The sequence below is a fragment of the Condylura cristata genome, unplaced genomic scaffold, assembly GCF_000260355.1.
Source record: "Condylura cristata isolate star-nosed mole 26May11 unplaced genomic scaffold, ConCri1.0 scaffold00001, whole genome shotgun sequence".
NCBI lineage: Eukaryota > Metazoa > Chordata > Mammalia > Eulipotyphla > Talpidae > Condylura > Condylura cristata.
In genome coordinates this window covers 34,607,044-34,622,946 of record NW_004567102.1, presented here as the reverse complement: position 1 = coordinate 34,622,946, position 15,903 = coordinate 34,607,044, and the positions used below count along the sequence as shown (strand labels likewise).

At 36.5% G+C, this 15,903-nt stretch overlaps 1 protein-coding gene across 2 annotated transcripts in view; it reads left to right on the top strand.

Moving 5' to 3' along the window:
* Positions 1 to 15,903, top strand: part of SNAP91 (synaptosomal-associated protein, 91kDa) — a 73,747-nt gene that overhangs the window by 29,530 nt on the left and 28,314 nt on the right. For both annotated transcript variants that reach the window (XM_012722265.1, XM_012722262.1), the window contains exons 10-17: positions 2,482 to 2,496; positions 2,635 to 2,802; positions 8,388 to 8,495; positions 9,097 to 9,354; positions 9,591 to 9,668; positions 9,829 to 9,900; positions 10,304 to 10,387; positions 11,610 to 11,693. In XM_012722265.1, the coding sequence (XP_012577719.1) occupies positions 2,482 to 2,496; positions 2,635 to 2,802; positions 8,388 to 8,495; positions 9,097 to 9,354; positions 9,591 to 9,668; positions 9,829 to 9,900; positions 10,304 to 10,387; positions 11,610 to 11,693 (867 nt within the window). The remainder of the gene's footprint in view (positions 1 to 2,481; positions 2,497 to 2,634; positions 2,803 to 8,387; positions 8,496 to 9,096; positions 9,355 to 9,590; positions 9,669 to 9,828; positions 9,901 to 10,303; positions 10,388 to 11,609; positions 11,694 to 15,903) is intronic.

The window sequence follows — 15,903 nt, the reverse complement described above, 5'->3', positions numbered from 1 at the left end:
TATCATTATGGAACATTTGATTTGTTCCAGGTACAAGTAAGCGCTTAAATATATTAGCATATTTTATCTTCATAATAACTTAAAAGTTTAGCTACTTCTCACTGTATGTTTTTTTTTGTAGTTATTGTTATTCTTAATTTAGTTGTAGTTCTTTTTTCCTTGGTTATAGTGACTATTTTCTAGCAATTTTTATAATTCTGATCTGTAATTAAATACTACTTCCACATGCATTTAACTCTGTTACTGTAGCATTTTTAATATAATTTAATCCTTTTAAGTGGCAGTTTTTAGGCTATTTATTTATTTATCCTAAAATAAGGACTTCAATTCTAGTAGAGAAAGTTTAGCGTAAAACAAAGTTTAAGCAACATAAATTGTATTTCATCTAGGATATTAAGATTTTGGAACTAAAACCTGTGATAACAAGAACAGTGATTCCAATACTGATTATCCACCAATATGCCTTAATCCTTGCACATTTTCCTAAGAAATTTTACCTTTCTTCTTTCATCACATTAGTGCAAAAATTTTCATCACCTTCCATCTGAACAAACACTAATCAAAAGCAAGGAACAATAACTTAATCTTTTATACTTTTTAAGTCTTTTTCATTCTTCCTCCTTCTAGTGCACATAGTCTTCTTTCTCATTTACTAAATGTCTAAAATAAATGTGTATTTCCTGCCATAAAGAACAGGCCTGGAAACAAATCACATAGTGTTTAGCTCCTCTACTGAGTTACACTGCATATTGGAATAGGCTTTGATGAAACAGGCTGGAAGTTTCCCACCCATGTCAAGAAAAGAAACCAAACTATCTGGGTTCTATTGACCCAGCTTAGTCGGCATTTAATATTTTTATAATGTGTGGCAATGAAGTAACAATTATATTGGGTCAGGTGCTTTTTGGCTTGAAGAATTACTTCTATTTCTCAGGATATTAGGATATTGATCTATTTCCCAGGATATTGATCTCATAACAGCAGAGATAACCTAATTCCAAGTGAATGCAGGACCTCTTCTCTCCATTTTTTATTAGACACACATTCAAAAACTTAAGGACTGTTCCTAATATATAGTACTCTGTGTTGTATATTTCCCTAGTATTGTTATTAAAGATGTAAGTAAGATTTTGTTAAGAAGAGCCATGATAGTCTATCTGTAAAATGCTTTACAAGGTTTTTGGTCTTGCAAATTGTATAGATAAAGGTAGTTACTTTTTATGTCAAATTTGTGAATCTCAGTTTTTTAAATGTCTTTACAAAGTTCTCATATTGCTTTTAAAGTCCTAAGATATATAAAACTCCCTCATGAGTTTTCTGTAAAATTTTCTTATGATTAAACTCTATTTCTAACAATATTCAAGAATTCAAATATGAGCCCTGAGACATATTATATTGCTGGAACTAGAAGAATCCTATTGAACTCACAGAAAACTCAAAAACATAATCATATTATCATTAAGAATAGACCCTCCTTGAAATAAATCAAAAGGAATAAGATAACTACCAAATGGTCTCACTTATTTGTAGAATGTAGAGAAATCAAACAAAAGATCCAGAAAAAATTAAAGTTTAGCAAGCTGACCATAGATCTGAGGCAGACAGCAAGAGAGGAGGAGGGAGGAGATCTAAACAGGAGAGGAAAGAATACAGGAGAATTTGATGATGGTTCATGGGTAATATGGTGATGGTAGAACTATGGGGACTGCAGTGTTGTAAAAAAAATAAACAAATAATGAAAAGAAAGTGTAAAATAGCCCATCATAAATTTTTAATTTATGATACTCTGGTAATCCCACTGTTGAACACTAAGAAATTATCAACATCTCAGAAGGGCTGAAAAGTTTTATGTAACATAAATGAACTCTCATATGTTATCAAATACTGTTGATAAATATCAAGATTATATATCATATTGAAAAGATCTGATCATATGAAACTTACAAAGAAGAAAATGGTTTAGTTTAGGGTTTCTTTTACCTAATCCATCAATTTCAATTCTTTGAGTATATTTGGTATGTTCAGTAATCAAAACACAGCTATCTTAAAATGTCTATCCTGTGGTATTCTGGACTGAAGTTGACACATCAAGTAAATAGGATCTATAAGTTCACTTAACTATAGTTTCTTTAGAATTGACATTGATAGTGCAGTGAAATCAATCAAAGTAGATGAAATAAACTTGAGAGGAGTTTGTCAAGACTCTAGACACTTTGTTAAAGTGTCTAGATTTCTCTTGCTCCCAGTTTTCCCAGTTATAAAGTTGGAAACTTGGTGTAGAGCATCTCTGAGTATCCTTCCATCTCTAATGTTCCATAATAATAACAGGTAATACGTTCTTTTTTAAAATATAAATGGCTTGAAAGGTACATAAAACTAAAATTTCTTCAGCTAGTGCCTCATCCTGCTTGGACATTGGTGTGATTGTTTCAGCTTAATCTCTTATTTCTTCATATGCTGACAAATAATGGACATCTGTAGACCTTTTGGGAGAGGGTGAGTAAACTTTTATTTTTAACTTCTGTTTTGAGAGAATTCGATCTCTTAATAACTCTCCTTTTGATAACTGGAGCCCCGTATATCTTTTGTGCTTTTCTTCTCTTCCATTTACTCTCCATCTCTGGCACAAAGTAGATTCTTTGGCTGCACTTTCCTCTGCTCCCACTGAAGCACAGATTTCAGATCCATTTGCACCAGAACTCACCCCTCCTACTACAACGGCTGAAATTGCAACTGCTTCAGCTTCTGCCTCAACTACTACCACTGTCACTGCTGTCACTGCTGAAGTGGATCTCTTTGGAGGTTAGTTAGCTGTTTCTAGCTCTATCTCTCATTTTTCTCCCAGAATTGCTAAAATTACTGAGCGTTTAGATGTCAAAAAATTCTTCCATTATATTACATCATGTCAGAGTGTTTGAGTATTTTTCAGATGTTTTTTCACATATGGATTTAACTTTGCTAAATGTATCATTTTTACCTTCAGTTAATTTTAGTGTTTTAGAGCAAACATTGCCATGCTTTGGGCCTATTTGCTTTTCCCTTTTTTAAGAATTACTAGAACTCTTCTCCCATATACACCCAACCCTACTATACCCATGCGGGGTGGTACCAGGCCTCTTTATCATACTTAGGTTTGGTTTTTTGACCAGGTACAATGAGCTGAAAGTATAAAAACTGGGAAATATTAGAGAGAAAATCCTGGCTTAAGTTAGTTTTTAACATGGTGGGGGATTCAGGGAAGCATGTTATGAGTAGTTCACATTTGGAGGTCTCCGAAGAGAGCTTAGGGTTATGCCCCATGTTTGCAACCTTAAGCATATTTGTCCAAGCAACAACTTGGATCATTTTTGGCCTTGGAATTTAGAGAAATGATTTGATTCAATGCTAGAAAACCTGATTGAAAACAGGTTTAGGTTAGATTTTGAAATGATTGTCTGAAAATATGCTTTCCATGTAAATTCAGACCCAGAGTTGATTTACAGCTGTAGGCTCAAGTCAGATATGCTAGACTCTGCCAGTAACATGTTTGGACCTGAGGAATCATCTGAAGTCAGTTTATTTATATATTCCCATATGAGTGCTGCTAATATCCAAACCTGGAGAAGTGCTTATATCAAATCCATGCAATGCTGTTATATTCATCATAGTTTGTGTTTCTATTTTATAATAGGACATCTTGCCCAGGGCATGTGGAGAATGTGGTAATGAAATGGGAGGAAGCAAATGATGGGGAGGGAGGGTAGAGAGATTTGGCAGACTCTGATGGAGCTAGTATATCCCCCCTGGGCCATACACTTACACTGTCACATAGCTCTGTGCTGCATGCCTGCCAGACTCTGAGCACTGCCAACATTGTCTAAGGCAATGAGCTATACAGGGGACACAGCACAGTTGCCACTGTTTTGCACAAGGAATTTGCTGCTGCCCTGATGTATTGCTGTTGCTATTACAGGGGCTCTGGAACTGTTCTCCCATATATACCCAGCCCTACTGTACCCATGCAAGGTGGTACCAGGCCTCTTTATCATACTTAGGTTTGGTTTTTTGACCAGGTACAATGGGCTGAAAGTATAAAAACTGGGAAGTATTAGAGGGAAAATCCTGGCTTAAGTTCGTTTTTTACTTAAGGGAATAGTAGGGGATTCAGGGAAGCATGTTATGAGTAGTTCACATTTGGAGGTCTCCAAAGAGAGCTTAGGGTTATGCCCCATGTTTGCAACCGTAAGCATATCTGTCCAAGCAACAACTTGGATTATCTTTGGCCTTGGAATTTGGAGAGATGATTTGAATCAATGTTTTTAAAAAGTAGGAAAAGGTGGTTTTCAGGCTCTTGAATTACTTTTTATAAAGAGCCATCTACTTGAGAATATTAATTTTTCAGTTAAGCTTCCATAACTTTTGAGACAACCAGTTAAAGTTTTAGCTTGAATGTATAAAATAAACTTTCTCGCCCATCCTTCCCTCCCTCCCCCGTTATTAGTATTGGGTACGGGGAGTTTCTCATAGACATTTGCTTATTTTGCATTTTCAAATGAAACACCATTGTTGCACATCTTTATGAAGATTTTGACAATATAGGATTCCCTCCTGCCCCGTACTCATCACAGCTCTCCCACCACCAAAATGCCAGCAGTCTCATAGGCCTTTGAAACAAACAAACCAAAAAAACTCAAGGAAAATGGGGGTAGGATGGATAATAATTTTGTGCTTAAACATCTGTATACCTTTAGATTTTTGTTTTTCAGTCTAATTGTGAGGAGTTTAATTGCTTCAAAGATATCAACTCCATCTTGCTTCCCTCATGGCTCTCTAGAATAGTGAAGCCTAAGATATTTCTTTGAAATATTCTTTGAGCTCTTATGCTGTGTATGTTGATCAGTTATTACTGCTTTGACTACATTTGTCAAGCACAGAAATGTGTGTATTCAGAAATATTTTCACGATGACATTCTTTCTACCCTAAAACACAAATTTAAAGGATGGTGTACTGCAGAAAAGCATATAAGTTAGTGCCAAAAAATAGGGCTTAGCAATATCCTTTCTGGTCATCTCACTGGAGATGGACTCATTTGGAGACAGGATTTTAAGTAAAAATTTAAATTGTGAAGTATATTTGGTTATGTTGTAAATCTTTTTTTTTTAGTATGTCTAAAATGGGCAAGTAATAGAACTCTTGTAAAATAAAGAGTTCTTTGTTCTGTTTATATAACTTAATTTTAAAACATCCTTCTAAGGCATTTACAGCATGTTTTATAGCTGGCACAGCAATCTTCAGTAGATGCCTTTAGAAATAAGCATAGTGTGTTTTCATTTATAAAAATTAGCTACTTGTTTAATTCACTGACATAAAATGTCAAAACATTAAATTTTGTGTTTTAATTATATACTTTATTAAAAATTTGAAATATAAAATGGTTATTGTTTTTAATTATTTAGGTTGATGCCCACATAACATTATAACCATTTCAGTGTAAGAGATCAAGATATCTTTGTCAGAAGCATTATGTTCACTAAATGCTTTATTTTTAAAGTAAACTTTTAAAAAATTAAGTCTGCTTTCTGTGGTCCCGCAAAACAACATTATAAGTCAGTATTATGCTTTAAAATTTTAGTAAAATTTACAGATATTGATGAAAAGATCAAATCCTTTCTATTTGATCTGTTTTCCATTCTATTTCTTATTCATGTAAATTTTGCTATTGATAGCACATTAGTCTGTAACAACACAAGGTTTCCTAAGCACTAGAGCTAAGCAGATGCTAATTCCTCCACACAGACTGGGTACCCTTGAGTCAACTTTGTCACTTTATTATGAGTGAACCTTCATGAAGATGGTATCTGTGAGCATGAAACCGAGTAACAGGGAAGCCGGCACACTTGCCTCACATGCCTGACTTCATTAGTCCAAGTTGGTTAACCAAATAAGTTAACAAACCTTCCTTAAAAACTAGAACTTAAATATATGCACGTCCAACTGGATTTCATGTAAGACTCATTATTTGAGACTTGAGGAAACCAGAGGAATGGGAAAGGTGACTTGGATTGTTAAGAGTGATTGAAACTTTTGTGCAAATATGTGATTAGAAAAAAACGGGGATAGTAGTTCAGATGGGGAAGATTGCAGCTATTAGAATATTTTAGAAAAGTAATCATATAATTAAACATTTGAGAGACAGTTCTTCCTAGAATGCTAGAAGTAACAAAAGTCTATAGTGGTATCAGAGAAGTTTGCTGGCTGAAGCCACAGTTCTAGAACAACAGGAACATGGAGTTCCAAGAAATGGAATGACTGAAAATTGGCAGAATGTAGAAATAAACTGCAAATGGATAACAAGGGTAAGAGAAATAGCTGGAAATAGCTGTCATTTTTAACACTATGTGAATAATGCTACCATTAATGAAGAAAAAGGCTAGGTCTGGAAGTTTTAACTACCCCAAAATTTTATTATCTCTCACTGTTCTGGGTTTCACTTTGAGTTCTTGCTCAGGATCCATTTGGTGGGCACAGTTAGACAATGGCTGGGCTAGAATCACCCATGATCTCCTGATTCATGTCTCTTTCTATTGAGCTAGGAAGACAAGAGTGGGGAGATGAGGCTCCTGCCTCTAACAGAAGTTTTGAGAAGAGTAGATTAAGGTCATAACATTTAATTTTAAGTGACAGGAGGAGCACTGAAAATGAGATCTCTTACTGACAGGAATGGAAACACACCTCTTGTAAGGAGATAGCTTTCCATATGGGTTTCACCTACTTAGACATAAGTGAGAAAGAGTTCAGCTCATGAGTCTGTATTTGACCTCTACCACTGCTGTACCTGGCATTTATTTATTCCATCCACTGAGGACAGAGTGGTACAGTAGATGGGCACAGTTCATAGCTGTACAAATTAGTGGCTAAACACACAAACATCAAAGAGATGTTAGAACCACATCTTCATTCTGCCAATCACTGTCTGTGTGACCTTGGTGAAGTCATTCAGACTCTCCAGGCTTCTGTTCTTTTATCTACAAAATAGAGATAGTAAGTGACACTACAATCACATATTCCCTCAGTGTTGCTAATGCAAGCAAGCAGATCAAATAAATCAGTGCTATCAATAACTGATTAACCCACTGCCCCTTCTAGAGATATTTGTATTTTTGTAAAGGACCTTTTAACACAAGGGAAATCTCTAATTTAATGTTATCCACTTAGTACTGGGCCTCAGAACATTACTAAAGTATATCTCAGATACAAATCAGCTGGAACATGCCTGGTTAAGCTGAAAAATAAATGTCTGGACTGTAGAAAGCCTTACAATCTAATATGTTCTGTAAAACTTCAAGAAAGAAGATAGGACATTTCCCAAGCACATTTGACAAATTCTTCTTAATAGCCAAAGGAATGATATTTGGGGGAATCTTAGTAGATTTGGGGATTGAATAAAAAGTCTAGCAGGTCTGTAGATGGGTATTGGTCCCCATTTTCCAAGTAAGTCACTTCTGAGGAAGACTTCTTGCCTTTTGTACTTCAAAGGTATAGAGTCTCTGAGAAAAGTCCCAATTTTTTTTGTCATAAATAAAACACTTGTCAGAAACACACTGGGAATTACCAGTACAAATCAGTCACATATAAGTGGGCACTTATGTGCTGGGGCCACCTATATGTTATGAAATTTTTTACAAATAGTAATAAAATTGCAGTTTCATACCATGAGGCTGTTTTTAAACTATTGAAAATTATTTTCCAAATAACTAGAGCAACACAATATTTGGGAACAATGTAAGTTGATGTGAGGCATTATGGTGCCATCCTCTTTATTTCTTTAAAACAAAACTTTGGCTGTGTCTGAAAATGCTTTTCAAGGATAATGGAAAATTAAATTCTATAAATTCTTAGCAAGCCTTTCATGTCAACACTATAATCTTACCTGTATAAAAATTTTAACTATACTTATTTGATTTACTGGCATTAAAGAAGTTATCCATATTTGCTAAAACCACCAGGCAGAGATATCATAGTAACATAGTGAATGAGTATTACCAGGACATGAAAGTTTAATGTCTTAAATTACATGAGTTATTTTTGTTTTTAATTTTCACATCCATCACTTCTAATGATACATGAAACATGCTTCTCAGAGCCCTTATACAATGAGAATCCTGTTACCCTTGAATGCTAATAAGCCTCAGCAATGTCAATGTTATACTACTTATGTCTAACTAACATGAAGGGGCGCAAAGAATCATTGTTTTGTGGTTGCAAACAGTGCATGGGCTATAAAAATGCATTTAGGAAATTCATGTTGTATAAGGGAGCCTTCTTTGCAATTTAACTCGGTTCTTTTACTATATTTTCTTCTCTTTTTATTCCTTTAATTTCTGCTGTTTTAAAAACTGCACCCAAGATGCCTTTGCAGCTTCTCCTGGGGAGGCCCCTGCAGCATCAGAAGGGGCCGCCGCACCAGCTACCCCAACCCCCGTAGCAGCAGCACTTGATGCATGTTCAGGAAATGGTGGGTTTAAAGTCATGAGCCAGTCTGTTGTTTTTCTGTCCTATTGTGAAGCCCCTCTAGTTAGATGTGGCCATACATTTTTTTTCTAGTTTTAATTTTTTTTTTAAGTATAAAGTACCATTCATCCTAACTGAATAAGTAATGCTGACACTTAAAACATTAAGACAATGAAGTGCATACTTATCAAAATTGACAATTTCTCAAGATTGACAATTTTTGTCAATGCAAGTATGCTCTCTTAATGTTTTTTTTCTCTAATGCTATTTGTATTCTCTTATAACACTGAGTTCAAATATATTGGCATGTTTTTGTGAATTTCAGAGCTACCAAATTGAATAGATTGAGGTTTTGGTGACTAACAGTCTCTGATCCTAGACTTACAGTGTCTGTTTCTTAACTAATGGTACCTGCTGAATTTTCTTTACAAGAGCAGCCTCATCACTTCCCCCTGATAGTAAGACAGTAGTTCCGTGCAAGCAGCCTGTTGCCTAGCTAGTGTGTCGGTATCTGTGTCAGGTGTCTCCTGCCCATAGTTATGACTCCTGTCTCTTTTCTGTTTGCTTACTGATGATGTGTGTGTCTCCACTTTCCTTTCCAAAAGACCCTTTTGCCCCGTCTGAAGGTAGTGCAGAGGCTGCACCTGAGCTGGACCTCTTTGCCATGAAGCCACCTGAGACCAGTGTTCCTGTAGTTACCCCTACAGCTAGTACAGCCCCTCCGGTTCCCGCCACTGCTCCTTCTCCTGCTCCCGCCGTTGCAGCTGCCACTACCGCTGTCACCACCACCGCCGCTGCCACCGCTGTCACAACCTCCGCCACCACCACCACCACCGCTCCTCCTGCTCTAGATATCTTTGGTGGTAATTTTTTGTTGTTGTTGTTCAACTCTTTCCATCTGGTGGATTGAATGCTGGTACTTGAGATATATTGCATACACAACTATTATTGCATGAATACTGTGTATTTTAATGGTTCTCTAGAAACCATTGGCTGCTTCTCTCACAATTCTCTCAAGTGCCACTTCAGAACTGGAAAGTGATGTTGCTTTCAGGCTCGTTCGTCAAGTTGAGTAAAGGCTGTGTGTTCTTGGTCTTAGATTTATTTGAGGCTACTCCTGAAGTCTCCACAGCGCCTAAGCCAGATGCTGCTCCTAGCATAGACCTGTTTGGTACAGGTAAAACTAAAGCAACCCTTTTTGTGCATTAGTTTTCTTACATGTTTACACAATTAAGCTCTGTGTCCTCACCTGTGATAATGCATTTGTTAGATTTTTGACTTTGATTTCAGCTTTCTACTTACTTCTGCTTGGTTTTGGTTTGTTTCACTTTCGGAAGATGCTTTCTCCTCTCCACCACAAGGGGCCTCTCCTGTCCCTGAGAGTTCTCTCACTGCTGACCTCCTATCGGGTGAGTGCTTTTGCTTGAGTCAAGCCTTCACTCAGAGATGTCCTGTGGGGGTTACAAGTAGAGAGGAGACGTAGCAGCATGCGGGTTTGTCTGGAATTCTTTTAAGCTCAAACTTAATGTTAAAAAAAAAAAAAAATCTCATTCTTTGGCCCATCACCAAGTGATGAAGGTTAACATTTCAAATCTAAAGCTGGTACAAGAAAATTAGTGTTTCATATTAAAACCTCTGACATGGAAAGTGTGCATTTTAAAATCCATCTGTACTTTCCTTACTTGTTAAGATTACCTGCAATCTTACTGCCTGGAGTTAAACATGGCATCTCAAGAAGCCACTTGTGAACGCTTATGGTTTCATTTTCCTTTGGGTGACATGCAGTCTCTCCTGTTCTCTGCCTCACTGCAGTGGATGCATTTGCAGCCGCACCTCCTGCAACCACTGCCTCTCCAGCAAAGGTGGATTCTTCAGGTGTGATAGACCTTTTTGGGGGTGCGTATTTCTCTTGTTCTTCATCTACAGAATCCTTTCTGTTCCTCAGAATAGTTTTTAGATTTTCTTTTTCATTTATCACTTTTTCTTTTGGCTCTGACATTTCCATAGCTGCATTATATACATATGTTTTTAAGATCTGCTCCATTTCTCTGCCATCTTCCTACCCATCCTCATAGATAACATGATTCTAACTGCATGACCTAACGCATCATTTCCATTGGAATCTTTGTGTTTTTACTTTTTGTTCATCCTAATATATAATGAGCTGATTGGAATTCTTTCTACTCTTCTTCAATGGTTATACTGATCTGTTGGCTAAATCAACATTTCAAAGTCCTTAAAAGCAATATACCTATTATCTAGATAATTCAGAAGTGAAAACAGATAAAGTAATCCAAACGGAAAGTATTAGCTGGAGATGTCATACATGTAGGATTTGTTTATGTTGAGCTTAGTGTTTCATAATCCTTTCAGAGAACTGGAAGGTGTTAGTCTGATTTAAATGTATCCTCCTCTTTATATACTATTTGAAAGCAGGGAGATGTATTCAATTAACTCTTGAACTACTCATTTGGATGATACATTTAATGTCTTCTGTTGGAAGTGAATTTATAGGGGAAAATACAGGTTTCAAATAATTTCTTAATGAATGCTTTGGGCTTAAAATACCATCCTTAGTTAGTTAATCAACAGTGAATACCTACTGCACAATGAAGCATCATGTGTGTCCATGATGGGTACAAAGATGTCAGCCTCTGACATCATTCAAGGGCTCAAAGCTGGTTCCATATAACACTAAACCTTGACTTATAGGTCTAAGCAGGACTGCTGCTGCTACTTAAATGAAATTTGTTAAAATATGTAATGTTTAATAGAGTTCTAAACTACAAAATTCTATTTTATTATTATCATTGGGCAAGATTCTTAAAAATTTTATCCTGTTTGATAGGTGATAGGATTTACTCTAAAAGTTTTGTTTTAGAAAAAAATTCTCTTATTCTTCCAAAGGTGTGAGCTCTTAACTACTCTGCAGCTCTTTGTTGAGGGAATAAACTGGTCAGAGCATAATTCAATTCATTCAGTCATTTCACATATCCACAGGAATCTAGCTCACTGTACAAAGTGTCTTGTCTATGCCTCTCTGCAAAACACTTAAGTTATTTACTGTACTTACTGTTTACACTCTTTTACTTTTTGCTGCATAATGGATAATGGGTAGATGCATTTGGAAGTAGTGCTTCTGAACCCCAACCTGCACCTCAGGCTGCTTCTAGTTCATCAGCATCGGCAGACCTACTAGCTGGTAATGAATTAAAGTAAAATAAAATAGTATTTTATAGAAGTTAAGTTTGGATATTTGTTTTATAAATAACAGATTACATAAGTTTCAGGGCGCATGTTTTCTTTCCCTTTTGAACATTAAATTGAAAATAATAAGACATTATATATTAGCAGGTTGATGGTTTCCGAGGATGTCATGAAAATAGTCTTAAAAATCACAGTTGTACATAAGCCACTCTGGAGCTCCCTGTATGTGCCTAACCCACATTTTACTTAGCACATTTCTTTTTGCTTACTAAACAGATAATATGCTTATATAGCAATTTTTATCACATATTGCCTATGCCCATCATTATTAAAGAATAATTTGTTGAGAATGTTTCCATATGTTGAACAATTGATTTTGTAATATATGAATCACTTTAGAAGAAACAGTTATAAGTGTCTACTATTGGATCGAAATCACTTTTTTACTCAACTCATCAATTTTCTGTCAGAAAACCGATGGAGTAATCCCACTTTAACTGTGGGGAATAGATTGGCACAAGATGCCTAGGATTTTTGGTTGATATAGATAGAATAAAATCTTCCAAGAACTCAAATCCAATAAAAACCAATATTGGTTTTCCTGGGGGGTGGGGGGTACAGAGTGTACTCAGTGCTAACCAGACCTAGGAATTATGACTTTTTCAGGCAAGGTATTTGCCGGTTGCAGTACTAAAATAGTGAGTCCAGGTTAAAATAATCAGTCAAACTTATAGAAACTCCTCGTCTACTTCCCTCTGGCTTTAACAGGAAGCACTGTAGTAGTATTAGAGAGACCCCCAGACACTCCAGTGCATCACCAGTGCCCTTCCCCAGTGATCATTGTCTCATCATAAGGCTAAGAAAGAACTGGTAAGAAGACCAGTCACATCAGTGTGTGGAAGCTGCCGTGTCTGGAGTCTCTCAGCTTAAATTACCTTGAGTAGCTATTGATAGGGTTAGTTCTTATTTTTTATTGTAACTGTAGATAATAAATTATAGGTTTTACATTGTGCAATCCTCACACCTGTACAATAGGCTAAGTAATCTCCATTTTTAGGTTAGTAATGAGCAGTAACCTCACTAGAGGATCCTCATCAAACTTCAGAGTTGTAGGAAGTTTGATATGCGGTCAAATCATTCCTCAAGAGTGAGTAATAACAGACTTGCTATTAACCTTCCTTCTCTCAGTAATTCATTTTAGTTATTTAACAGTCTTTCCCAAGAGTAATAGCAATTTTTAAGTCTGTTCTATCCTCTCTAGACTTCTCAGGTTAAATATTCATTCTTACATACTGAATCTACTTTATACCAGTGATTGCCAGCTAATATTTTCCTAAATAATGAAGAACTAGTGTTCCACTGTTGATGTTGATATATACTTTGGAAGCTACAAATATGATAAACAAAAAGTAATAGGTTTCACAAACTCAGCTGGTTACTTAGTGGAAAAAAACTAATTTGCTGGCCCTCCCTGGTGGCGCAGCGGGTTAAAGCACAGCACTAAGAAGCTTAAGCCACTTCCGCATGAGTTCGATCCCCGCCTGCCCCGGAGGTGACCACATGGCGTGGCAGACCTCTCCTGACCCGCCCGCTGCTCCCCTCAGCAGTGTACTTCATTGACCTGCCTGTTCTGCTCCCCACTCTGTCTCTGGTGAATCCTCTCACCCTCCGCATCTCTGGCCTGTACCCCAGTTCTGTATGAATAAATAAATCTTTAAAAAAAAAAAAACTAACTAATTTGCCTGTTTTCTCTCCTAGCTGAGATCTTTTTCATAGCAGATTTATCCATATTGTTTACAGAAACATTCAAGCTTATACTAAACCAGTGAATTTAATTCAGGTTTTCAAGGTTTTAGAAATAAGATTTTTAACAGGCCACAGAAATAGCCTTCTTGCAAATGGTTATTTGGGAGACATTATCTTTTCAATTTCAAAATGAGATTAATGATCATAAACACTTTGCCTTGAGTTTTTAATTAAGGTTGAGATAGCATGTGAAACCAAAGGTTTGTGCTCTTTGCAGAATTCCAAGACATCTTTCTCTCTGGGTATCCCTTACCCCTGCCAAAGAGGGCTTTGCCTCCTACCTGACAGGAGCATGTCAGAGTGATCAACAAGCCACATTGTTCTCTGGTGTGTTCTCACCACTTGGCTTCTCCGTGCTTGCAAGGAGAGGACCTGAGATAATGTGTTTCCAAAAGATCCTAAGACATTAGAAATGGGAACAGAGACCCAGTCAAAACCTGTGGGAAAATCTAAGGTAGAACTCAGTGATGAACCAAGAGATTTAAACCTGAGGATGAAATAGGATATAAAACACAACTGGACCAAACAAGAAGGGTTTTGTCACCTATTGCCTTGTGTAACAGCACAAAACTGAGCTTCAGCTGCACAGCTTGGTGTATGGGCAGGTCCAGCAGGGGAAACATATACAACGTGCAAGTTAGATCACTTCACCCAAAGCAAATTTCAGCTCATCAGTTATGTTGTCTACCCTTCAATCTTAGTAAAATGGTATGAAAAAGAGAAGACTGTTCTTATGAAAATGACAGTGCCATTTACATCCGTTTTACTAACTGTGCACTTCCATTTTTCCACTATGACCTCTAGTGATGGAAAAATTGTATTGTGTACATTTTCTTTTTTTCTGGTTTTTTTCTATCTAAATTTTAATGTAAATAAATATAAATGGTTATAATGTCTAGCTTTCTTTCAGAATAATTCTTGTAATATAAAATTTGCATTTATGTGAGTGCCTGATTTAGATGGCGTAAGCCAAGCTATTTTTAATCTTTGATGTTGATGTAAGAAATTTCTATTTTTTTTTTTTAAAGATTTATTTATTTGTGCATACAGAACTGGGGTACAGGCCAGAGGCTCAGGTGCGGTGAGAGGCTTCACCAGAGACAGAGTGGGGAACAGGACAGGCAGATCAATGAAGTACACTGCTGAGGGGAGCAGCGGGCGGGTCAGGAGAGGTCTGCCGCACCATGTGGTCACCTCTGGGGCAGGCGGGAATCGAACTCATGCGGAGGCGGCTTTAGATTCTCAGTGCTGTGCTTTAACCCGCTGCGCCACCAGGGAGGGCCCAGAAATTTCTATTTTTTAATTCTAATCTGTAGAATTAGCTACTTCAGTCAGTTTTCATACTTCCCTATTTTTTACTTACAGAAAAACATTTTTAATTGTATGTTATTACACCATGCCCACCACCAAAGCATCCATAATCCTCCATCATAGTCCTGTCCATCTTGCTCCTCTCCCTTTACCCTTACTTTCTAGTAGCCTCAATTCTATAGTCAGAATTCTGATTTGTTTTGCTTTAGTTTTGTCAGTTCCTTTGTTGTCTTTATAATTCCACCTATGAGTGAAATTATCCAGTGTTTGTCTTTCTCCTTCTGACTTATTTGACTCAGCATAATACCCTCCAATTCCATCCTTGTCACAGTGGTAAGATTTCATCTTTTTTAATAACTGAGTAGTATTCCATCATGTATATATATATATACCACATCATCATTACCACTCATATGTCCTGGGGTTTTTATGTTGTTTCCAAAACTCAGCTATTTTATATAGTGCTGCAGTGATCTCATGTTCACTGCATGAGTGTTTAATTTTTCTACTGTTTCCCTAGTTGTTAACATAGAGTCCCCCAAGTCATTCCTAAAGTCAATGTTATGGGTTATTTTGCCTCTGCTTTCCTCCATATATTTTATGGTTCAGCTCTTACATTACAGTCTTAAGTACATTTTGAGTTAATTTTTGGGTATGGTGTAAGATAGTGGTCTAACATAATTTTTTTTAATATGTGGCTATTTTTCATATCTGTTTATATAGCAAAGCAGTATGAAGCCATGAACTCATTGATGACCATCATGAAATATTAATATGAGTCTATCCTATGAAGTAGGAGAAATTTTCCTAACCAAAAAGAAAGCAAAACAAAAAACAATCATGTGCATATATGTATAATCTAGCTAATAGCTATTCGGGGGTTTACCCGTTTGCCATTTCTGTTCAGTGAATATCAATTCAAATATTGTACAACAAATATTTTAGTATACCATCTTCACGAATTTGCAGTGAAGCTAGCATTTTTGTTATGCTGTGTATCTGTGGGGAGAGCTTTGCTAAGTCCATAGGCTTTTGAAAGAAGAAAGACATTGTTAAAAGAAAAATGAACCTAATTATAGATAACTAGA